The following is a 24,193-nucleotide window of genomic DNA, read 5'->3' as shown; positions in this document are numbered from 1 at the left end:
TACTCCGACGTATTGTTTTTATGCTACCTATTTTATGCTGACATGCTGAAATATGCTAAGCTAAGACAAGTTCTAAAAAGTGCCTACGTATGTTTTTAGTGGGTTATTTGGGATAAGGATTGTGTAATTACTTTTTGTTCTTTTAAGGGTGACTTTAAATATATATATACAGTATATTCCATTAACAGTGCCTTCTATGTCATTCCACAAAAGATGATGCTTTGAGATTTATATTAGACGAAGTGTATGATTATTTCTTTTAAGAGAGTGAATATGCAATGTGCCATGCCACAGGCTGAAATAAGACATGCGAGATGTTCAGTGTTTACTTGATGCCCTCAGCATTTATGTTATAACAGATTATTGTGTTCCCTTATGTGCCTTCACGGTAACCGATTCTAATGTGAAAGTAAACATTGATGTGACTGGAAACCTCGTTTGTGTGTGATCTTTGCTTCGTGACCTTGCTGGACTCTCCTTGGCTTGGACCTCGTCGCTTGCCGTAGATGTCAGCGCGTCAGCTTGTTCGGGCCAAATATGTTCGTCGTCTTCCTGCTGGTGCTGCCATAAACGTGGAAGCGGAATCATGTCTCTCGGTGGAGAAGGCAGCCGGGGCTTCTACTTCAGCACCGTGTTGTCTCTGGCTCGCTCGCTGGCGGCTCACCGGCAGGCGCCCCTCGACAAGGTAACGCTCCGGCTAGCATAGCGGCTAAAGCTAGCTGTCAAGAGCGGCGAGTGTTAGCTCGGGAGTTGAGCTTCTCTTTTACTTTGCGTCATGGATGCAGACGCCTTTTCGGCTTGTTCACACAAGTACTACCGTGTTAGTTTGGACATTGGTGGTGATATAATGTAGTGGAAGGCTGGTTTCGGCTAAAGAGAGTTAGCTGTTAACCCCTAATCCGCCACCGACATACCTCGGCGTATGTCTAGCGTTTAAACTGTATGAAAAACCACTATTTCAGACTTACGTGTCTAAAAATTGGCAATGTTAAGTAATATAAGTACGTGATAATGCAGGTTAAATGTACAACTTATACGTACCACTGTTGAAAAAATACCACTTTTTTACATGTTTGTGTCTTTGTGCTTCACTGATGTTGTGTTTTTTTAAGCACTGAGATTTCGCACTTTGTTTGATGGTCCTTGAACGCACCAAAGTTGCTGTTAGACGCAAAAGTGAAACTCCTACAATGTCTCATTGTTCTGACCATCTTACATGACCATTTCTTATTGATGAGTACTCATACATTTTATACTTAATGCAAATTGCATTTAATAAGTGTGTGATAAGCCTTTATTGTGCATTTATATGCATTTAGCTTGTTTATCGACCAGTGGCAATTTACGAGATAAGGGCGGGGAGCTGAATACTGGAGTTGAATTTGATCTAATAATACCAACAGTACCAGGGTTCAATTCCACCCTCGCCATCTCTGTGTGGAGTTTCTCCCCGTGCATGTGTGGGTTTTCTCCAGGTACTCCGGTTTCCTCCCACATTCCAAAAACATGCTAGGTTAATTGGCCACTCCAAATTGTCCATAGGTATGAATGTGCGTGTGAATGGTTGTTTGTCTATATGTGCCCTGTGATTGGCTGGCGACCAGTCCAGGGTGTACCCCGCCTCTCGCCCGAAGACAGCTGGGATAGGCTCCAGCACCCCCGCGACCCTCGTGAGGATAAGCGGTAGAAAATGAATGAATGAATGAATGAATGCTGACAGTTGCGTTTATTGCAAATGTTGATCTGAAATGGGAGGGCTCCAGACTGCCACTAAATGGTTGCATTTCGTGACTTCATGACAAGGGACACACTTTATTCCTCATTACAGCGAGAATGAAAAATAGTCGACAGCTTGTCACGGTCTGAGCACTCATCTTAACATCCAACATTGCTCTCTCCCTTTTGATTTTGAGGAGCCCACCAAAGAATTTGCTTCAATTCTTAGTATATTTATAGCTTGTGTATGGCCTTGATTGCATACAGCAGGATTTTGAATTCTATTCTGGATGTGACAGGGAGCCAGTGGAGGTGCTGCAGGAAGGGGGGGGGGGGTGATGTAATGAAAAGAAGGCCTGGCGGCTGAGTTCTGGACCATTTGAAGCTAACTGAGGGATTTGTGAGGGGGCCGGACAAGGAGAGAGTTGCAGTGATTTATAAAAGAGGTAACCATGGCTATGGAAAAGAATGGAGCTAGTATGGGGGCTGGGGGGGGGGGGGGGTGTAGGAGATTGATGTTAAGTAGATGGAAGTATGCAGACCGGGTGATGTTATTGATCAGAGAATCGAATGCTATCGGGGATGACACCCACACTTTTAACCTGACGGGAGGGGGGAACTGTCAACTTTGAGTAATGTCGAATTGGAACCATTCCATTCTCCTCCGCTTATGCATGTCTGGGTTGTGGGGGCAGCAGTCTCAGTAGGGAAGCCCAGACTTCCCGGTCCCCGGCCACCTCCTCTTACTCCACCGGGAGGACACCAAGGTGTTCCCAGGACATCTGGGAGACATAATCTGTGTCCAAAGGCGTGGTAATACTGCCCCTTTGTGATGTCACAGAGGGGCGGACTTCCTGATATGGTTCATAGTTAGGAAGCACTTTGGGCTTGTGACCAATCACAGCGGAGTGGGCATACCCGGCGGGCCGTGGGTGGAATGAATTAAAATAGACCGTTTTGGCAGGAAGGACAAATCAAAGGAATAGGTGCAGGTTCTGGAAGATTTAGAAAGTTTTCTATCCGGGTTATTGTGTGTAGCTGCTCTATAGGAGACCACAACTCAATACAAAGAGTTGAAAAATGAGCATAATAGGTCCCCTTTAACAATCATGACAAAGCAGTATCTGTCCAAAGGTTTGTTTAACATTGATGTCAGTTCCAAGTAGAATATTTTGCAACATTGTCTTATGGTTGTATGAGCAACAAGGGGTTGGTTTTGTAAACATCACCTACTTTGGGTGTGTTTGCTGTGATTGACAGCAGTTTGCTAGTGTGTATGAAGTGTCCATTATATTATTATCCATTGTTATATCATTGCATCCATCCATCCAACCAACCAACCATCCATCCATTCTACCTCTACCGCTTATCCTCACGAGGGTTGCGGGGGTGCTGCAGCCTATCTCAGCAGTATTCGGGCGAGGATGGACAATTTGGAGTGGCCAATTAACCTAGCATGTTTTTGGAATGTGGGAGGAAACCGGAGTACCCGGAGAAAACCCACGCATGCACGGGGAGAACATGCAAACTCCACACAGAGATGGCCGAGGGTGGTATCGAACTCGGGTCTCCTAGTTGTGAGGCCTGCGCGCTAACCACTCGTCAGCCGTGCAGCCCAGTGGAACACCAATATAAATGAAATCTTCAAGATGAAACACTCATAATGCACAAAGTAATCATTCAGACTTACTTACAGTATTTGTTGTTATGATACACACAGCAAGGAACAACTTGTTGTTTCCTTCCTGCGTTAGGCGCTAATTGTTTTTCTTTTGCATTCACGTACCCCCTATGGCAGGGGTGGGCAAATATTTTGACTCGTGGGCCACATTGAGTTAACAAAATTGCCCGGGGGGCCAGAACATATATTTAACACACACACACACACACACTATTTTATGCTTATAATTTTCCTTGAATTATTTGTCTAATTTTATGTGTAAAAGTGTTATACTATCAGCTGTATGTTCTCATATCCCTTTTTTCAGGAGCACTTTAAACATCAGACCACATCAAACTATGTCATTTCATTTGACAGTTTTGTTTAGTTTTTTTGTTGTTTTTTTTAACTAAATAAGACATTCCACTTGCAAGTCATGTGGCCAGTTTTTATGTTAAAAGTTGAAATACTTAGAAAGCAACTGGCGGGCCGGATTCAAACACTTGGTGGGCCGCATGTGGCCCCCGGGCCGCAGTTTGCCCACCCCTGCCCTATGGCAATTGACGTACCCCCACTTTGGGGACCACATGTGTACACAATGTATCATATGTTGTATTCATAGGTGCAGAAGTTGCAATGCATGTGTCCCGTGGATGTGAGAGGAGTGTTTCAGCTGGATGAAAGGCGGCGAGATGCTGTGGTCGCTTTGGGCATCTTCTTGGTGGAGTCCAACCTGCAGGTGCAAGTGACAACTGCTCCATTCTTTCCCGTCAATTTGCCGGCGGCTGATCTTAAAAGTGCTAACGGTGCACGTGCTTGTTTCAGCACAAGGATGCCATCGTTCCGTACCTTCTCGGACTTCTCAAGGGACTTCCTCGAGTTCAGTGGATCGAGGAGAGCTCGGAGCGCAAAGGACGAGGTAAGTCCTTTAAATCCAGAAGCTTCTAGCGATGCTGAGCACTTTTTCACAACACTTCCCTCTCCACAGCGACACTTCCAGTTGCGGAGAACTTCAGCTTCTGTCTCGTGACGCTTCTCTCAGACGTCGCCCAGCGAGATGAATCATTGCGTGGACAGGTGTGTCTCACTTTGTGTAAGATGCTGTTCTTTAGCTTAGACGTGATGATGTAATACTTTTGTCAGATCCTGGAGGCCATCATGGACGTCATGCAGGTCCTGCAGGAGGTCTGCAAGAATCCTGAGGCTCATGATAAAGGTCTGTGATATACTTCCTGTTTCTCTGTATATCCCTTATGTTGCTTTATTTCCTCCCCGAAGAGTACCTGTGTCGCTACACGGTCCCGACCTTGCTCGGCGTGGCCAGAGCTTTCGGCCGATACAGTAACACAGACGAGCCGCTGCTGACCAAGCTCTTCCCTCGGCCGGTGGCTCCGCCTCTTGCTGCCATGGACGACAGCGACGCAGCACGCCGGCGCTCCTTCAACGACTTCCGCTCCATCCTGCCCAGCTCCTTCCTCACCGTGTGCCAGGCGGACACGCTGAGGCGTAAGAGCTCCTCTGTGTCGTCCGTGTCGCAGGTAAGTGACCTTGCTGGCGGTCAGGGGACATGCTGCCCAGATGTGCTCACATACAGCCTTTGTTGTTGTCAGGCCAGTCCAGAGAGGACGGGGCTGACCCCCAGCTCCCCCGCTGACCCCTCAACACCCTACTTTGAAGGTGCGTAAAAAGAACACGTGCTTTAGTGTTTCTCCACAGGACTGGCATCAATTTGTGTCATCGTAGATGATGTCATCATTAATTAGCATAAGTAGCCATGACGCATGTGTGTATAATTTTTTGGGAGGTATGCACGATATAGTATTCAATGTTAAATTGAATATTTTCGTAGTTACAGCATAGAAAACCTGGTAATGACTTTTAAGGACCTTTAAAAGGGGACCTATTATGCTTCTTCTACTTTTCGGACCTATAAATGTAGTTTAGAATGTTGTATTCTCGTGTCAAACGATGCCAATGTTTCAGATACTAATGAGGTTTGTGCATTAGGAAGTGAGCCCTGAAAGAAGTTTGGGATGGCTACGAATGCTCCGTTTTAGAGTTTTTTTCTAACACTGGCTCCCTGTGACGTCACAATGAGCTGAACTTCCTTATATGGGCGTGCCAGGGAACGCCTTGCTCTCCTCCCCTCTCTGTTGCACTCTTTTGTGGAAGATTTCACCGTGTTAGCACCATGTTTAAGTGTGAATAAGCGTGTGTCTGTGTGCATACAGTGAGCGTCTTACATTACATTACGTTACCACTCTTTGAGTTTATATACAATTTTCCGAATAGTAGGCCACCTATCAAGTAGCTCTCCAGAGGGTTCATTCATTTATTATCAACTCCAATACAGACAAAATTAGAATGCGGGGTTTGGCAGTAGTACGGAAGTACTCCGGAGTCGAGTGTGACCAATTGCAGTGGAGTGGGCGTGCCTGGAGGCGGGCCGTAGGTGGAATAAATTAAAAGCGGACCGTTTTGGAAATCCAGCTGGAATAGGTGCAGATTCTGGAAGATCCAGAAAGTTTTCTGTGCAGGTTCTTGTGTGTAGCTGCTCTATAGAAGTCCACATCTCGATACAGAGGGACGAAAATGAGCATAATAGGTCTCCTTTAACATTATTAGAGCCCCGTAGACATGCAATAACACCCCTATTATCACATTTACACATGCTGCAGGGACCAGAGATGGCCGCTAGATAACGAGCTAACAACCCAGTTAGCCTCGAATGTATTTCTTCTAAACCTAAAGGGATAGTTCAGATTTTTTGCCATGAAGTTGTATGACATCCCCATCAGCAGTGTAGCGTATCAAAGGCGGCTTATCCCCCACGGAGTTGTGTGCGTTGTGCTCTTCTTGTGACCTGTGTGTTGGTTGTCCAGGCTCCTACCTTCCTGACGGCAGCTCCGTGGACCCCGACTACTACTTCTCCACCATCAGCTCCAGCTTCTCTGTGTCGCCTCTCTTCACTGGCAGCAGCTGCGGAGAGTTCCACATCCCGCTGGACACGCTCAGACAACTGCTCCACATGGTCGGTCGGCACTCGCCACAGTCCACTTTGGACCGTGTCAGCGTGTCACGTTTGTTTTTCTTCAACAGGTTGAAGAAATTGTGTCGGAATCGTTTTTAAAGTCACTGGATGAAACCTTGGCTGAACTGTTGGAGGTAAGACTGGTGCTCTACTGTTAATAACAGCATCGTCACGTTAAAACCGTACTGACCTCTATGTGTGTCTTCTGCTTTAAGCAAAGTCCAGGTCTTCATGTGTACTACAAAGCCTTCAGTGACTCCTTGTACGTAGCCGTATTTAAAATGCTCAGAGACACCCTGTACAACCTGAAAGGTACACTAAGTCGTCATCACCTGATCCATCTCCATCTCTCTACTGTGAAGGTCTCTGTCATTCATCTTCTGCCCCCCTTCCTCCCAACCAGACCTCCAGATTGACTTTGTCAAGGAGGTCCACGACTTTGTGCTGGAGCAGTTCAGCAGCAGCCAGTCGGAGCTGCAGAGGATCCTGCACGACGTGGAGTACCTGCAGAGCGAGCTGAGCCCTCTCAAACTGCGCTGCCAGGCCAACGCCGCGTGCGTGGACCTCATGGTGTGGGCGGTGACCGAGGAGCAGGGTGAGCCTTTCTCAACAGGCCAACTGAAGACACGTAACGCCGCATCCTCCTTTTCCCCCCTTCTGCAGGAGCGGAGAACCTTTGCAGCAAACTGTCAGAGAAGCTGCAGTCCAAGACCTCCAGTAAAGTCATCATCGCTCACATGCCCCTCCTCATCTGCTGCTTGCAGGTATCAAGTTTACCTCCCGTGAAGATAGCATCCTTTATTTCACATGCCTAACAATGTGTGTGTCCAGGGCTTGGGTCGCCTGTGTGAGCGCTTCCCAGTGGTGGCCCACTCCGTCACCACGTCGCTGAGGGACTTCCTGGTGGTTCCCTCTCCGGTCCTGGTCAAGCTGTACAAATACCACAGCCAGTGCACGCCAGCAGGCGGTGAGATCAAGATCCATGTGACCAATGAGTACTCCCAGTCCACCCTCAGCAGCAACCTGAACAAGAAGAGCCAGCCCTCCATGTATGAACAGCTGAGGGACATCTCCATAGATAACATCTGCAGGTGATGGCACACACGCTGCACACACGCACACACATTTACGGATTCATCATCTCTACTGTCATTCCTCAGGTGCCTGAAGGCGGGGCTGACTATGGATAACGTCATCGTTGAAGCTTTCCTCGCCAGCCTGTCCAATCGTTTGTACATCTCACAGGAAAATGACAAGTAGGTGAAGAGCAGCAAGTTTTTGGCATCTTCTCATTTGAGGAATCTCAATTTATGTTCTCCTGTGTCGCTCAGAGATGCTCACTTAATCCCAGATCACACCATCCGGGCGCTGGGCCACATTGCCGTGGCCCTGCGGGACACCCCCAGAGTGATGGAGCCCATCCTGCAGATCCTGCAGCAGAAGTTCTGCCAGCCTCCTTCTCAGCTGGACGTGCTTATCATTGACCAGCTGGGCTGCATGGTCATCACGGGCAACGTAAGGGCTTCCATCTGGCCATGCGACGCTTCGTCAGCGAGATAAAAATAGCTAAAAATAACGACATCGGCGGTTGTTCCCCTGCAGCAATACATCTACCAGGAAGTGTGGAATTTATTCCAGCAGATCAGCGTGAAGGCCAGCTCTATGGTCTACTCCACTAAGGACTATAAGGACCATGGATACAGGTTTGTGTGGCTCTTTGCAGCGCCGTGGGACTCTACTAGCGTTAAGTGTTTGCCGTCCGGTGTGCAGGCACTGCTCGCTGGCTGTCATCAACGCTCTGGGCAACATCGCAGCCAACTTGCAGGCCGAGCAGATGGTGGACGAGCTGCTGGTCAACCTGCTGGAGCTCTTCGTCCAGCTGGGCCTGGAGGGGAAGAGGGCTAGTGAGCGGGCAGCGGACAAAGGCCCGGCTCTGAAGGTCCTATACAATTTATTCTTTAAATATTTGGCATATGTGGAGTATTGTTAATTACCAATAGTTTAGATGTTAGCAACGTGTTTATTTTGGTGCCTGTGTGTGTGTGTGTGTGTGCAGGCATCGAGTAGTGCTGGCAACCTCGGAGTTCTCATTCCTGTCATCGCAGTGGTGAGATGTTAAAATATTTTCCATAGATGGAAAATAAGAAATAAATGTTGATGTGTTTTTGTGCTCAGCTGACTAAAAGGTTGCCGCCCATCAAGGAGGCCAAACCTCGGCTGCAGAAGCTCTTCAGGGACTTCTGGCTCTACTCGGTAGTCATGGGTTTTGCAGTGGAAGGCTCAGGTAGAGTGAACTTTACTTCTCTTTGCGGGTTGGGTGGCTTCCGAAGAGCACGTCACACACGGGGCTGTCGACGCTGCAGGTCTGTGGCCCGAGGAATGGTACGAGGGCGTTTGCGAGATCGCCACCAAATCTCCGCTGCTAACGTTCCCGAGCGGAGAGCCACTCCGCTCCGAGCTGCAGTACAACTCCGCTCTCAAGAACGACACCGTCACGCCGGTACGACCGCACGCAAACACGCAACTTGTACATACCCTTCTGATTTACGCTCCTGTGTCACATCTCAGGCGGAGCTGAACGACCTCCGCAGCACCATCATCAACCTGCTGGACCCGCCGCCAGAGGGCGCCGCACTCATCAACAAGCTGGATTTCGCAATGTCCACGTATTTGCTGTCCGTCTACAGACTGGAGTACATGAGGTGGGCAATGCCGTGCTGCAGAGACGTCTTCAGCCTCACTCGGATGATCACTGATGGTCTTTAACGCTTCTCATTCAGGATGCTGCGTTCCCTGGACTCGGATCGCTTTCAGGTCATGTTTCGTTACTTTGAAGACCGAGCCATCCAGAAAGACAAGTCTGGTATGTGGCGTTAGAAATATAAGAAGACAGTACACAGACGTGTGTTTCATGTATTTGTGTCGCCTGCAGGAATGATGCAGTGTGTGATTGCTGTCAGCGACAAGGTCTTTGAGGTTTTCCTGCAAATGATGATCGAGAAAGTAAGCACACAGGATATTTGCAGACCTGCCAACATGGACGCATTTTTCACATTTCATTACATTTCGCTACGAGCCAGGTACGCATTTTGTTGCAGTTCGCCGGTTTTAGTTTCAAGGTCAGTCTGGTGCATGTGCAACTCCGGAGAAGTCCTCAAGCTGTGGCGATTGGCAACTTTATGGCTGTGAATGGTCTGCTTCTAGAACACTGAGTGTGTATACCACTCAGATTTCAGATCAACATTTGCAATTAAAATTGCTTGGTTCCAGCTGACATTTGTTGGCAGGCGATGAAAGAAGCTAACAAGCTAAACAGTCGAGGGGAGTTGACCTATGGCCCGTGGCTTTTTTTTTTGGGCCCAAAATAAAATGAAACAGAAAAAGCAATTAAAAATGGCTAAAGGAATAACGTCACACAAAAAAAAAATGAAATGTTGACTAAAACTGACTAATACGACTAAATGTTAGCTTAAACAAAAACAACACACCTTGTGGGGCTGCATGGCGGCCGAGTGGTTAATACACAGGCCTTGAGTTCAAGTCATCTCTGTGTGGAGTTTGCATGTTCTCCCCGTACCTGCGTGTGTTTTCTCCGGGTACTCCGGTTTCCTCCCACATTCCAAAAACATGCTAGGTTAATTAGCGACTCCAAATTGTCCATAGGTATGAATGTGAGTGTGAATGGTTGTTTGTCTATATGTGCCCTGTGATTGGCTGGCCACCAGTCCAGGGTGTACCCCGCCTCTTGCCCGAAGACAGCTGGGATAGGCTCCAGCACCCCCGTGACCCTCGTGAGGATAAGCGGTAGAAAATGAATGAATGAATGAAAGACTAATAAGAGTGAAGCTGTGAAATTTTTTGAAGGTAGAGGGGTAGTCATAAAATAGTGGGAGGGGTCTGCTTCATGAAGCGAATTCAGGTATTGTGCAGGTGTGTCTACTGCTCTGATCTTTCTAAATGTTACCCTCTCAGGCAAAAACCAAAGCACACGAGGAGGAGCTGGAACGCCACGCTCAGTTCCTGCTGGTCAACTTCAATCACATCCACAAGAGGATCCGCAGAGTGGCTGATAAATATTTGTCTGGCCTGGCGGAAACGTGAGCATCGCCGCACCGACTTCTTTGTTAACTCGCCGCCCTCGCTAACGACCGTTTCGCTCCTTCGTCATCAGCTTCCCTCACTTGCTCTGGAGCGGTCGAGTGCTGAAGACCATGTTGGACATCCTGCAGACCCTGTCGCTGTCGCTCAGCGCAGTAAGTGGTGACCACTGAGGACGTTGATGTGTTGCATCACGCTGACTTTCACATCCATGCTGCAGGACATCCACAAAGACCAACCTTACTATGACATTCCCGACACCCCTTACAGGATAACGGTCCCGGATACATATGAAGCCAGAGAGGTAAGCTTGTCCCAGTCATCTTTTCAGTCATCCATCGCTCTCTTCCTCATGGTTGCTTCTGACTTTAGAGCATAGTGAAGGATTTTGCTGCTCGCTGTGGGGAAATCCTCAAGGAGGCAATGAAATGGGCTCCGTCTGTGACAAAATCCCACCTCCAGGTAAGAATACGCACTCGTGATCGGATGTTCAGCACCGAAGATTTTATTTTGTCATCTAAAGTTGGTGCCACCGTCGCCCACATTGTGTGTTCTCAGGAGTATCTGAACAAACATCAGAACTGGGTGTCGGGTCTCTCGCAGCACACGGGCCTGGCCATGGCCACCGAGAGCATCCTGCACTTTGCTGGCTACAACCGACAGAGCACCACGCTGGGGGTGGGTCGCCAGTCCAGTACTTTCCAATTGCACACAAGATATACACGGCATTTTACATTATTATGCAAATAAGATTTTAGCGTCATAAACACTCAATTTTTGTAGCTTATAGCTTTTGTTAAAATAGCTTTTTACATTTTCCATGCAATTAAAAATTTTTGTTTTTTTTTTGTCTTTTACAACCACCAAAATGTTTTGAAACTGTTATGCATTCTAATGTGCAAGAATTGATTGCAAGATTGATTACTTGAAAATTATTCTGGTTGTCATTTACATAGTTTATGTATGAAAATTAGCGACAAATATTGCGTAATAATTTGGAACACTGTGCGAATGCTCAAGAGAGCCCTGTGGGACGCCACATGTCACAATTTAATGTCCATAAAGCTCCTCAAAGGGCTACCTCGTAGTTTTTTGGGTCCCTTCAACTGTTTCTGTGGCTCATGCTGTTCCAGTATTACTTTAGTTTTCTTTCTAGTAGTACTTTTTTTGTCTGGAAATTTTATTGTTACATCCTGATGTCTGTCTGCAGTCCACTCAGCTGACCGAGAGGCCAGCCTGCGTGAAGAAGGATTATTCCAACTTCATGGCCTCCCTCAACCTGAGGAACAGATACGCAGGAGAGGTCAGAGGCCATCAACGGTGACAATGAATGTCCTTCGTGAAACAACACATCACAGCTTGTTCCTTATTTCCCATCTGTAGGTGTCAGGTATGATCCACTTTGCCCAGGCGGTGCGGGGCCAGTCGGACTTAGGCCGCCTGATGATCAAACAGATGGGGGAGGCTTTGGACTTGGCCCAGCCTGAGGGATTCACCGAGGCCATGTTCAAATTGGCCGCCTTGCTCATCAGCACCAAAGGTACCGTACACGCAGGGACGATGTCTGTTCTTCCAGTGTGTAAGTGTTCTTGCGTTTGTGTCCAGAGTACGACCCTCAGCTGCTTCACCACCTCTGCTGGTCTCCTCTCAAGATGTTCACGGAGCACGGCATGGAGACGGCCATCGCCTGCTGGGAATGGCTGTTGGCCGCACGCGTTGGCATGGAAGTGCCGGTAAAAACGCCATTTGTGTGTCGTGTCCTGGTCCTCGTGCGCGTTTACACTTCCTGCCTCTCCGTGTGTTCAGTTCATGCGGGAGATGGCGGGAGCATGGCAGATGACAGTGGAGCTCAGGATGGGCTTGTTCTCCAACACACAGCAAGAGGCTGACCCCCTGGCCGCATCCGAAGAGAGTCAGCCCATCCCCTGCCCGCCGGATGTCACTCCTCATCAAATCTGGATCGAGGTCGGTCGCAAGTGTCTTTATCACTAAGCTTCTCGGCCCACCTCAAGCTCCCCCTCACACACCTGACACTTTTTTCCAGTTTCTAGTGCAGAGGTTTGAGATAGCCAAGTACTCCAGCGCAGACCAGGTTGAGATCTTCTGCAGTTTGCTGCAACGTTCGCTGTCCCTCAACGTGGGCGGGGCTAAGGGTAGCCTCAATCGCCACGTAGCCGCCATCGGACCTCGCTTCAGGTACATTCACACATAATCACCTGGCAATTTCTGCTGAAAAGCTGCCATGTGCAGTGAACCTTTTTTTTTGCGGCTGTAGGCTGCTGACGCTAGGCCTCGCTCTGCTGCACTCTGACGTCATCATCAACGCCACTGTAAGAAACGTGCTCAGAGAGAAGATCTACTCCACGGCCTTTGATTACTTTAGGTACACAAACACACGTGGTGTAGGCAAGCTAGTTTGCTGATTTCTCTTCATTCATCCATGTTTTATCAGCAAATGCAGTAATCCCTCGCCATTTTGTGCTTTGAGTCTTGCAGCTTCACTCTATCACATTTAAAAAAATATATAAAATATATTAATCATACTTTTTTATATATATATATTTTCTATATTTATTATATATAATTTTTATATTTTTATTATATATAAAAGTATAACATTTTTCATATTAATAATAAATTAATAAAAATTGTGTATATATATATATATACAATAAAAACATACACATTAAAACAAATTAACCAAAATAACCTAAATTAAGCATTTACAAGTGTAGAAATGACTGAATGAAATGAAATTCTAATATAAGAAGACACTATGATGATATGTAGTGTTCTACATTGGTCACTAGGTGTCAGTAATGTAGGGTGAGCTACACAAGCACCAGACTTGATTGCCAGTAACAGCAGGCATTTATTGCAGGTTTGAATTATCTTACAACAGGCACAATAATCCAACCCCAAATACGGCCGTAACCCAAGCCAAGCCCAAGCTGAAACTTCCTGTCAGCTCCCCATTCAACTCCCCAAGCATCTGAACACATTTACAACAACACATACAATCTTATTGATGCTTTATATGTCTTATTTTTTCTTATTATGTATAATATGGAGGGCCGCACGGCGGCCGACCGCTTGGCGCACAGGCCTCACAGCTAGGAGACCCGGGCTCAATTCTACCCTCGGCCATCTCTGTGTGGAGTTTGCATGTTCTCCCCATGCATGCGTGGACTCCGGTTTCCTCCCACATTCCCAAAACATGCTAGCTTAATTGGCGACTCCAAATTGTCCATAGGTATGAATGTGAGTGTGAATGGTTGTTTGTTTATATGTGCCCTGATTGGCTGGCCACCAGTCCGGGGTGTACCCCGCCTCTTGCCCGAAGACAGCTGGCATAGGCTCCAATACCCCCGCGACCCTCGTGAGGGGAAGCGGTAGAAAATGAATGAATGAATGAATGCATGAATGTATAATATGAGTATAAAATTCACAATAGCGGTGACATTTCATGTCAGGGCTATAATAATGTTAAAGTGGACCTACTATGCTCACTTTTAGCCCTTTGTATAGGGATGTGGACTCCTATAGAGCAGCTACGCACCATAAAATATTCTAGTTCAGGCATCACGGTCGGGTGTGGAACCAGTTAATCGCGATAAACGAGGGATTGCTGCATGTGTACAAAAGAGAAGATAACTCACCACTTGTTCGTGTCTGCGATGCCGTCCGCAGCGTGTCTCCAAAGTTTCCCACCCAAGGTGACAAGCGTCTGCGCGAGGACATCAGCATCATGATCCGCTTCTACGCCAGCATCCTCTCGGACAAGAAGTACCTGGCAGCGTGCCACCTGGTCCCCCCCGGTGAGCTTGGTACCACCCCGGCCCCGAGCACGCTCTCAGCCGGGATATTTGGATCGCTTATCGTGTCCAGCACTTCTCCAATATCGATCTTAAGTAAGCCTAACGCGGCGTGCTCTGCGTGCACGCTTGTACGCGTGGCAAATTTGTGGCTTTATTCAAACCTCGCCGTGTTGCTCATAGCACCTACAGTATGTAGACTTCTAGATTGTTCTACCTTTTTTTTCATGTAATGCATGCACGGACCTAAATTGGTGTACCATTATGCCTTAGAGCCTTCTCTCTTTCATCTTTCACATTATTCTGTAAACACCTTAATAAAATCCAGCAGTCGTGAGGAAGAAAGCACAAATTTGCCACTAGAGTTGAGATGCACGACTCATCATGTCAGCCCACCCCTCAGCCCCCTTTTCCTCTATTGATCAATTTGCAAAGTGGACATTGGACTATTACTTTCCCTCCACCCGGAATATCCTCTCATTATCCCCGACGACTCCAAGAGAGATCTCATCGTTTCACACGTCACACCGCTTGAGGGAGACGACTCCCAGAACCGCACATCCTGCCTCCGAGCCTGCATGTGCGGTTTCGGGATGGTTCTGCCGACATGCATACCATTGCTGGGGTTGCATGACATCACAGCCGCCAAAGACCGAAAGACGCAGCTCATTCCCAGTCTTCCCGAGACGCCGTCGTCATCGCCATCGCCATCGCCATCATCACTCATGTTCATGTTGAAGTACACCTGGTGTGTTGTTATTGTGTGTGTGTGTGTGTGTGTGGTCTAAATGTGTGTGCTCGTGTCCACAGACAATCAGGACCCGTCCTTGAACAGCCTGTCTGTGATGAACGCCGCCGACCTCCGGAGCAACATGGACTCCAGCACTCGCTCCCAGCAGAGCGGCCAGGGATGGATCAACACCTACCCGCTGTCCAGCGGCATGTCCACCACCTCCAAGAAATCTGGTATCATATTGATGTCAAAATATGAAAGGGTCTGCTTTGTAAAATGAAGTTAAATGAACTTGACTTGACCTACAGGCGTGTCCAAGAAGAGCAACAGAGGAACACAGCTCCACAAGTACTACATGAAACGCAGGACTCTTTTGTTGGCTCTGCTGGTGAGAGTCCACCTTCACACTTCCCCAAAGCGCTAAACTTTTTCCTCACGTGTCATACTTCATGTCTTCAGGCGAGCGAGATCGAGCGCCTGACCACGTGGTACAACCCGCTGTCCACTCAGGAGCTGGCCATCGCCATGGAGCAGTCGGTGGAGACCAGCATTGCCAACTGGAGGTCCAAGTACATCAGCCTGACGGAGAAACAGTGGAAGGACAACGTCAACCTGGCCTGGAACATCGCACCCTACCTCGCCATGCAGATGCCAAGCAGGTCTGCTTGGTGCAAACAAGTAAAAAACAAAAAACAAAACAACAACCTGGTTCATTTGCTTCTTTTTCAGGTTCAAGAACGATGCCATCAATGCTGAGGTCACCAGGCTGGTTCGTTTGGACCCCGGGGCCGTTAGCGACGTTCCAGAAGCTGTGAAGGTCCGACCGTGGCTAACTACGACATACTAACGACAACATACTTCCATGTCCATACTATCCACACTCCATACTGCATACCCAATCCATCAGACAGTATGCAAAGCGTTTACACTACAGCTACTACATGATAACCCACAATGCATTGCGCTCCTATCCGAGCCGAAATCGACAGACAGAAGCTGATTTCACTTTAGCGCTAAACTCTTTAAATACATCACTTTGAGGTTTTTTTAATCAGGCGAAAAAGTGGCTGTTTAGATCCTGAGTGTGCCATTTATTTGTCCAAATACCAACCGTTTACAATTTCGTTCAGAATTTAAGCTAGCTAGTGAGCAACGCACTTTCGGTTATTTTCACAAAATAAAACACCCCTTACTTTTCTCATACAAAAAAAAACCCATAGTGATAAATTACTGCTTTTACTTTGGAAACAAGAAGCGAACCAACTCGCAATATATCCTGCTTGACACCGCCATTTGGTCCATCCTGCTGCTCAGTGTTCAGCCATCGTTTTTTTTTTTCATCACGGTGACGTCACATCGCGTTGCATCCTGGGTAATTTCATTGTGATTCATAAGCTAATGATACATACTCAACATTTCTGGAAAATGCAGTAAGGAACTTCTTGCATACTCAAAAATAGGGATTCACCAATATGTTTTTTTCGGGCCCATGCCGATACCCATCACCCTTAGCTGATGGCCGATTTTGCTTGGGCCGATAATGGTTTTGCGGCCTCAATTTACAAATATAACAAATATAACAGTCAAGTTGAAACACATATTTATTGAAATGTAAATACTGAACACAGTAGGATTCAGCTTTCTTAAACACACATTTAAACGGCATTATCAACTTTAAAAGGAATAAATATTCATCCATGTGCAAAACATTTCTGTCGTAGATTAAGTTTTATCTAGCATTGATGTGATGACTGCTCCTCCACAGTGAGAAGTGGAAGTGAACCAACTCGCAATATATCCTGCTTGACAAGAAGGATATTAATCTTAACCCCCCCTCTCCACAGACACACACACACACACACACACACTGACACAATTTAGTACCATATACAAAACATTTCTCTCATCATTAAAGTTCGTGTTGTGCACACTAAAGACCTCTGATAGCAGACACAGCTGCTCCAATTTGTGTGTGTGTGCGTGCTCGGAGAGAGCACACACATATAATAACACGACACGCATTTAACCTCAGCCCGGCGTTGGCTGAATGAAACTCCTCCAAACACCATGGGACTGAATTGCCAACGTTGACATTAAAGCGGTGTTGGTAACAGCTGTACATATTAGCCTCCAACTACATCAACAGCTCTCTAATTCCAACGGTAGGCACTTTTAAAGATGAAACATTCAGCAGCATTCCTGGTTTTCAGACCCACAAACTAAACTATATTTTCAAGCACGTATATTGCATGCACTTGGCGTTCATGTTTCCTATTTCAAAGCAGGTGGCAATATTTCAAGTAAGTTTAATTGTTAGAGGCTAATTAAAAGTTGAAAAGTACTTTTGTTGTGATTCACCACTGTTGCAGTGTGGGAGGGGTACCGCGACTGCGTGTGTTGCAGGGTCCTCCTGCAACACTAAGCTGCCTTGCGGATGCCTGTCTGTAAATCATGCGGCAGAAAAATACATTGGCAAACCCACGTGCGTATCGGCCGATACCAATTCAAGTAAAGAACGCAAATATCAAATATATCCTTACTCAAAAATCGCATAGCGCCAGTGTAGAAAGACTGCATACTCAAAGAGTTAGTATGAGTAGTAGTAATTATGCGGTTTCGAACACAGCCCATGTCTTCCACTTGAGTCCACTTGCGTTCAAACTGCGTTGCTGTCATGACTTTGTAGTTCCTGGTGACGTGGCACACCATCGATGCAGACTCTCCAGAACTGAGCCACATCCTCTGCTGGGCCCCGGCAGACCCGCCCACCGGCTTGTCCTACTTCAGCAGCATGTACCCACCCCACCCGCTCACCGCCCAGTACGGCGTGAAGGTGCTACGCTCCTTCCCCCCGGTGAGTCACAGCAGCTGACTATAAGGACGTCAACGCAACCATCTCCTTCTCCTCATCATCGTCATGGTTTCTTCTGTCCCTGCAGGACGCCATCTTGTTCTACATCCCTCAGATTGTACAAGCTCTTCGCTATGATAAGGTGATTGGCAGCATCATTTTGTAGAGGAAGCTTTTACAAAAGTACATCCGATGCACGCTCAAGTTGTTGTGACGCTCAGATGGGCTACGTCAGAGAGTACATCCTGTGGGCGGCCCAGAAGTCTCAGCTCCTCGCCCACCAGTTCATCTGGAACATGAAGACCAACATCTTTATGGATGAGGAGGGACACCAGAAAGACCGTGAGTATCGTCATTTATGATGCTTATCTTCAAATGGCTGATTGATTATTGACTGATTATACTTTACATTTCATTACCATCAGGATCGTTCAACCAAATCTGTTCCATTTACTTGTATCTCTCAGAAAATAAATATTTGGATATAATAAATATATTGGTTCATCAATGTATCAGCTGACATTGGGGAGCTGCTGGAGCAGATGGTGGAGGAGATCACAGGATCACTGTCGGGTCCGGCCAAAGACTTCTACCAGCGAGAGTTTGACTTTTTCAACAAGATCACTAACGTGTCGGCCATCATCAAGTAAGCATGGAACAGGCACAGAGACCTCGGAAGGCACGTGTTCCACCGCTGTGGTGTGTTTTGTGTTTTTTAGGCCGGTCCCCAAGGGGGATGAGAGGAAACGGGCCTGCTTGAAGGCTCTGTCAGACATCAAAGTTCAGCCAGGTAATGCTAGCGGTGTCGCCCCCTACTGGCTTTCAGGGAAGCTACACCATGATAGTGACAAATATCGCTGTGTGCTAGGTTGTTACCTACCCAGTAACCCTGAGGCCATAGTTCTGGACATCGACTACAAGTCTGGCACCCCCATGCAGAGGTAAGAGCTCTCCCTCCTGATAAATCTAACCTGTGATGCTTCCTGTGCGAGTCACCTCTGTGAACGTTGCGCCCTCTGATGGCCACAGTGCCGCCAAGGCGCCTTATCTGGCCAAGTTCAAGGTGAAGCGCTGCGGTGTGAGTGAACTGGAGAGGGAGGGGTTACGCTGCCCCTCCGACTCGCTGGATGACAGCGAGGACAATCCTGACGGGACTCGGAGGGCCTGCTGGCAGGCGGCTATCTTCAAAGTGGGAGACGACTGTCGGCAGGTAACTGTCCCAAAAAAAAAAAAACATGTCTGCTGTCACTCTGACGCGTTTCTGTGTGCAGGACATGCTGGCGCTGCAGATCATAGGGCTCTTCAAGAACATCTTCCAGCTGGTGGGTCTGGATCTGTTTGTCTTCCCGTACCGGGTGGTGGCCACTGCACCCGGGGTAAGACTTCAGCGCTCCTTGCCTCGGTGTTTGCCATCCATGTGCGTCCTTTTAGCTTTTACTGACCTCCTCGTCTTCCTCAGTGCGGCGTGATCGAGTGTATTCCAGACTGCAAGTCCCGGGACCAGCTGGGCAGGCAGACGGACTTTGGCATGTACGACTACTTCAGAAACCAGTATGGAGATGAATCCACGCTCGCCTTCCAGAAGGTGCAGCACTTTAAATAAACTCATGGAAATGCTTCCACTTTAGAGCAGGAGTGTGAAACGTTTTTATACGCGAGGCCCACACACTGAAAAATGAAAGGATGTGGGGGCCATTTGAAATGTAAGGTTTTTTTTGTTGTTGAAAAGTCTCGCCACTTTGCGCTTCAAATTTCACGGCTTCACTCTATCACTTTTTTTCCTAACAACATAAATGGCGGAACATAGCCTTTGAGTTAAAAAATGCATATTTATGCTACTTTACGTATTTAAGCATTAAGCATTTTCAAGCACAAAAATGTCTAAAAGAACTAAAAGACAAATTCAGAAGGGCATTCAGAAGACACATTCAAAGATCCTAGATATGTAGGATTTTACACTGATCACTAGCTGTCAGTAATGCGCTGCATTGATAAGACAATAGCCACTGCAGGACATCTTCCACTGCTAACGTTTGAGTCTATATCACATCTTATTTATGTTATTTCATTTTCTACTGCTTATCCTCACGAGGGTCGCGGGGGTGCTGGAGTCTATCCCAGCTGTCTTTGGGTGAGAGGCGACGTACACCCTGGACTGGTGGCCAGCCAATCACAGGGCACATATAGACAAACAACCATTCACACTCACATTCATACCTATGGACAATTTGGAGTGGCCAATTAACCTAGCATGTTTTTGGAATGTGGGAGGAAACCGGAGTACCCGGAGAAAACCCACGCATGCACGGGGAGAACATGCAAACTCCACACAGAGATGGCCGAGGGTGGGAATTGAACCCGGGTATTCTAGCTGTGAGGTCTGCGTGCTAACCACACGACTGCCGTGCAGCCCCTTATTTATGTCAATGGGTCTTATTTTCTTTTATTAGTGTGAATGGTTGTTTGTCTATATGTGCCCTGTGATTGGCTGGCCACCAGTCCAGGGTGTACCCCGCCTCTCGCCCAAAGACAGCTGGGATAGGCTCCAGCACCCCCCGCGACCCTCATGAGGAAAAGCGGTAGAAAATGAATGAACGAATGAATGAATGTATAGTATAATGAGGAGGGGCGGATGAGTGGTTAGCACGAAGGCCTCACAGCTAGGAGACCCGAGTTCAATTCCACCCTCTGCCATCTCTGAGTGGAGTTTGCATGTTCTCCCCGTGCATGTGTGGGTTTTCTCCGGTACTCCGGTTTCCTCCCACATTCCATAAACAATGGTTTTTAAAAGTTAATTGGCGACTCCAAATTGTCCATAGGTATGAATGTGAGTGGAAATGGTTGTCCCCCACGACCCCCGTGAGGATAAGCAGTAGAAAATGAATGAACAAGTGCAAAAGTGCAAAGGTGACTATAGGGATGTTATTTCCTGTTTTTAATTGTGTGTTTTTTAACTACTTAGAAGCCATAAACAGGTTTTCTATGCTATAACTACATAAACATTTGATTTATAAATAAGGAATCCTACTTCCTTGAAATTCACTGATCACAGTCTGGTGTGGAACCAATTACCCATGATAAACGAGGGATAGCTGTACTTTTATTGGTATCAATATTTATATTTTCTTGTTACAGTATGCCTTTTTAAAAAGATTTTTGCTGGGGGGTTTTTTGTTAAATTTTATTTCATGGGCCAATACACCTCCTGGCTTTAGCGTTTATTGTCAGTGTGTTTGTTTACTTCCTGGTGTTCATTTCTGTCAATGCTCGTCAGGCTCGCTACAACTTTATTCGCAGCATGGCGGCGTACAGCCTCCTGCTCTTCCTGCTTCAGATTAAAGATCGACACAACGGCAACATCATGCTGGACAGCAAAGGACACCTTATCCACATTGGTGAGGAAGCAGCATCACTGCTCGTATGATAATGAACATGAGAAAATATACATTTATACATTTTTTTGGCAAGACTTTGGCTTCATGTTCGAGAGCTCTCCTGGTGGCAACCTGGGCTGGGAGCCGGATATCAAGCTGACGGATGAGATGGTGATGATCATGGGAGGCAAGATGGAGGCCACGCCCTTCAAGTGGTTCATGGAAATGTGCGTCAGAGGATATCTGGCTGTAAGGTAAGAAAGCACACCAGGAAATGTTGAACTTGGACAACTTGAACTTGGTGTTTTGCCTCTTTTCCTCTTTTTCCACATGCAGGCCTTACATGGATGCCGTGGTCTCTTTAGTCACACTCATGCTGGACACGGGACTGCCGTGCTTCCGAGGACAAACCATCAAACTTCTCAAGTAAGACATTGCAGTGTTGCCCACAGGACTGCAATCTGTCGAATTTGCGTTATTGGCCATGAAAACAAAACTCCAGCTGGAGTGGACATTTTCACAAACTCAAAAACATTCATGACGATGTACACCACTATCTGTATCTGTTCACCCAAACCAAAAGTGGGTGTGGTTCAACCGTAAATGGGTGTGGCTTGAATCTGTACATTATTTTAAATCTGAAATTGACATGGATTGATCAGATGTTGCTATATTTATTGTTTATTATGTGTGTAAGTGATCCTTGAGACTTAATTCTTTAGTTATTTTTAATCAGCCGTGTGAAGTTGGTGATTCATGCAGACATGGCAAAAAGGGAAAATAATCTGTCAGCCTTGTTGACTATATTTTTGTCAAAAGCGCCACGTTCACTACTACGGGCCATTTTCCAACTCATTTTATATCACCACCAAGCGAGCAGACGAAAAAAAAAACTTCCATCAGTGACTGATGCACGATCGTGCCCGCTGTCTTGTTAAAAACACAATGTATTTTACTTTAGTTTAAGATTACAAGGTGCATATTGCAACGTATTGAGATCATTGGTGTCATATTTTTTTATTTTAGCTATACATGCTGAATGCTTGATGCCACCCTTGTGCGCCATGGACCGTACCTAATGTTGTGGCCAGTCAATGCAGGTCTGCACAGCATGTTACGGAACAAGTTTACCAAGTAACTTTAGATACAAACTAAAATAGAGACAAGCTGAAGAAAAGCTAGTAAAATGGAGGAATCGTGACAAACGCTGAGCTGTTTTAAACCTCGAGACCCCGAGACCCCGAGTCGGTAGTGATGGCGAGATGAAGCCCCATGAGGCTTTGAACCATTTCAGACAACTGGTTCGAGAATGGATTCATTTCTTGAAGCTTCATGTGCACACGAAACCACCTGCTGGCCTTGGATAGAATTACAGGCGGCTGGACCTTCATGTGTGATGCATTGAATGCTGATCTGAAATGATTATGTACTACAAAACAATGTATAACCAAATTATTAATGTACAAAGTGTAAGATAAAATATACAGCATATATAAAATACTGAATGTTTTCTTCTGTCCATAAATGGCTAAAATGCATCATGTGATATGGCTACTAGCTTCATCATGGTTTTATGTCACCTAGCTGGCATGGGCTCAGGGAAAGTGCTTGTGTAACTAGGAAGATGTATGCTTGTGTAACTTGGACAGAATATGGGAGATTTTATTGATTTGGCCAATCACCGAGCATGAAGAGTGACTACCTAATGAGCATTTTCACGAATATGGATAAGGGCAAAATGTATTCGTTTCATATTCATATCCGGCAAAAATACATTATCCGTAACAGATACTTTGTTGTCGTGTATCCGGCTCATAATTATCCTAGTAATTATACAGCCAGTGGTGATCGGCTTTTGCGATCGCCATTGAAAGTCATGTATCGGCATACGCAGATCACATGCTTTTTCACTGAAATCGGACAATTTTGATGTCTGATCAATTGGAGCACTCCAGTCCCCTTAGAGGCATCCCTCGCCATATTGTGTTTTTTCAGAAATTCATTCATAAATAAACATAAACTCAGCCATGATATGTCTGACTTGATTGAGGGGAAAAATGTGTGTGGAAGTGGTATATTTTTGTGCTGAAGTGCTGAAGAAATAATCGAGGCTAACTGGTTAGCATGCTAGCAAGGGGCCATCTCCACACACTGCAGCATAAGAGTTGTGTTTAAACAATGAATAACAGGAGTGTGAGGTGACTATAGGTGTGTTATTTCATAATGTGAAAAACCGTATTTAGAAAGTCAAACAGGTTAAAATTAGGGCTGTCATATGATTTAAATTTTTAATCAGATTAATCACGGTTTTCAAATTAATTAATCATGATGAATCACCATGTCTCATTAGCTATGCCCATTTTGAGTGTATTTTTATTGAAATAAAGACAGATTATACGGCAGGATTATAAATATTTGTATGTATTAACAGCGCCAAAATTTAAATCAAATTAAGAGATGGCACACGTCTGAAAATCTATTTACCTAACACTGCTTTATTTAATTCTCAGCTGAAGTTTAATCATGTTCAGAGAATGGACACTAGTAAACCAGTCTTTTGTACTCTATTGTCCTTTCCAGTTGACATGTAATTGTGATTTAAACAAGAATAACAACAAAAAGTTAGCGGCAAATGTATCTGTGGCTGTCCAAAATACAGGAAACACTGCATGCTGTACCATGACTCTTCCCTGGTGCATCCACTTGTACATGGTTGTCCCCTAGTGGGCAGAAGGTAACATGAATTTGTTGTTTTTCCACCCTCAGAGGAAGGTTTAATCCTCAGATGAGCGAGAAAGAAGCGGCTGCATTCATCATCAAGGTGATCCAAAGCTGCTTCCTCAGTAGCAGGTAAAAGTACAAGCGGCTCAAAGTACAAGATAAGCGTTAATGTTCTCCTTTTTTTGGCATGCCGT

The 24,193-nt window shown here is 46.3% G+C and overlaps 1 protein-coding gene across 2 annotated transcripts in view; it reads left to right on the top strand.

Moving 5' to 3' along the window:
* The first annotated feature begins 544 nt into the window (after window positions 1–544).
* pi4kaa (phosphatidylinositol 4-kinase, catalytic, alpha a) overlaps window positions 545–24,193 on the top strand; it is a 24,882-nt gene continuing 1,233 nt past the window's right edge. The window contains exons 1-52 of one of the 2 annotated variants that reach the window (XM_058057785.2): window positions 545–685; window positions 3,999–4,115; window positions 4,202–4,295; window positions 4,365–4,453; window positions 4,520–4,592; window positions 4,655–4,914; window positions 4,987–5,053; window positions 6,259–6,407; window positions 6,476–6,541; window positions 6,623–6,719; window positions 6,811–7,002; window positions 7,071–7,171; window positions 7,239–7,498; window positions 7,568–7,663; window positions 7,739–7,922; window positions 8,010–8,110; window positions 8,178–8,346; window positions 8,464–8,514; window positions 8,583–8,691; window positions 8,771–8,907; window positions 8,976–9,109; window positions 9,188–9,270; window positions 9,340–9,410; window positions 10,380–10,504; window positions 10,579–10,660; window positions 10,726–10,809; window positions 10,878–10,967; window positions 11,064–11,183; window positions 11,716–11,808; window positions 11,889–12,045; window positions 12,111–12,238; window positions 12,312–12,470; window positions 12,550–12,701; window positions 12,781–12,888; window positions 14,196–14,323; window positions 15,131–15,286; window positions 15,362–15,441; window positions 15,513–15,712; window positions 15,783–15,870; window positions 17,740–17,907; window positions 17,993–18,046; window positions 18,126–18,246; window positions 18,421–18,550; window positions 18,624–18,694; window positions 18,773–18,845; window positions 18,934–19,114; window positions 19,176–19,280; window positions 19,364–19,489; window positions 21,179–21,299; window positions 21,373–21,532; window positions 21,615–21,704; window positions 24,045–24,128. In XM_058057785.2, the coding sequence (XP_057913768.1) occupies window positions 587–685; window positions 3,999–4,115; window positions 4,202–4,295; window positions 4,365–4,453; window positions 4,520–4,592; window positions 4,655–4,914; window positions 4,987–5,053; window positions 6,259–6,407; window positions 6,476–6,541; window positions 6,623–6,719; window positions 6,811–7,002; window positions 7,071–7,171; window positions 7,239–7,498; window positions 7,568–7,663; window positions 7,739–7,922; window positions 8,010–8,110; window positions 8,178–8,346; window positions 8,464–8,514; window positions 8,583–8,691; window positions 8,771–8,907; window positions 8,976–9,109; window positions 9,188–9,270; window positions 9,340–9,410; window positions 10,380–10,504; window positions 10,579–10,660; window positions 10,726–10,809; window positions 10,878–10,967; window positions 11,064–11,183; window positions 11,716–11,808; window positions 11,889–12,045; window positions 12,111–12,238; window positions 12,312–12,470; window positions 12,550–12,701; window positions 12,781–12,888; window positions 14,196–14,323; window positions 15,131–15,286; window positions 15,362–15,441; window positions 15,513–15,712; window positions 15,783–15,870; window positions 17,740–17,907; window positions 17,993–18,046; window positions 18,126–18,246; window positions 18,421–18,550; window positions 18,624–18,694; window positions 18,773–18,845; window positions 18,934–19,114; window positions 19,176–19,280; window positions 19,364–19,489; window positions 21,179–21,299; window positions 21,373–21,532; window positions 21,615–21,704; window positions 24,045–24,128 (6,233 nt within the window). In that variant the 5' untranslated portion in view covers window positions 545–586. Of the gene's footprint in view, window positions 686–3,998; window positions 4,116–4,201; window positions 4,296–4,364; window positions 4,454–4,519; window positions 4,593–4,654; window positions 4,915–4,986; window positions 5,054–6,258; window positions 6,408–6,475; window positions 6,542–6,622; window positions 6,720–6,810; window positions 7,003–7,070; window positions 7,172–7,238; window positions 7,499–7,567; window positions 7,664–7,738; window positions 7,923–8,009; window positions 8,111–8,177; window positions 8,347–8,463; window positions 8,515–8,582; window positions 8,692–8,770; window positions 8,908–8,975; window positions 9,110–9,187; window positions 9,271–9,339; window positions 9,411–10,379; window positions 10,505–10,578; window positions 10,661–10,725; window positions 10,810–10,877; window positions 10,968–11,063; window positions 11,184–11,715; window positions 11,809–11,888; window positions 12,046–12,110; window positions 12,239–12,311; window positions 12,471–12,549; window positions 12,702–12,780; window positions 12,889–14,195; window positions 14,417–15,130; window positions 15,287–15,361; window positions 15,442–15,512; window positions 15,713–15,782; window positions 15,871–17,739; window positions 17,908–17,992; window positions 18,047–18,125; window positions 18,247–18,420; window positions 18,551–18,623; window positions 18,695–18,772; window positions 18,846–18,933; window positions 19,115–19,175; window positions 19,281–19,363; window positions 19,490–21,178; window positions 21,300–21,372; window positions 21,533–21,614; window positions 21,705–24,044; window positions 24,129–24,193 lie in introns of both variants that reach the window. The other variant, XM_078798887.1, reaches the window with a different exon arrangement.

Source organism: Doryrhamphus excisus, linkage group LG19 (genome assembly GCF_037039965.1).
Source record: "Doryrhamphus excisus strain RoL-2023G ecotype Guam linkage group LG19, RoL_Dexc_Guam_v1.1, whole genome shotgun sequence".
NCBI classification, from domain to species: Eukaryota; Metazoa; Chordata; class Actinopteri; order Syngnathiformes; family Syngnathidae; genus Doryrhamphus; species Doryrhamphus excisus.
This window is presented reverse-complemented; position numbering and strand designations above follow the sequence as displayed.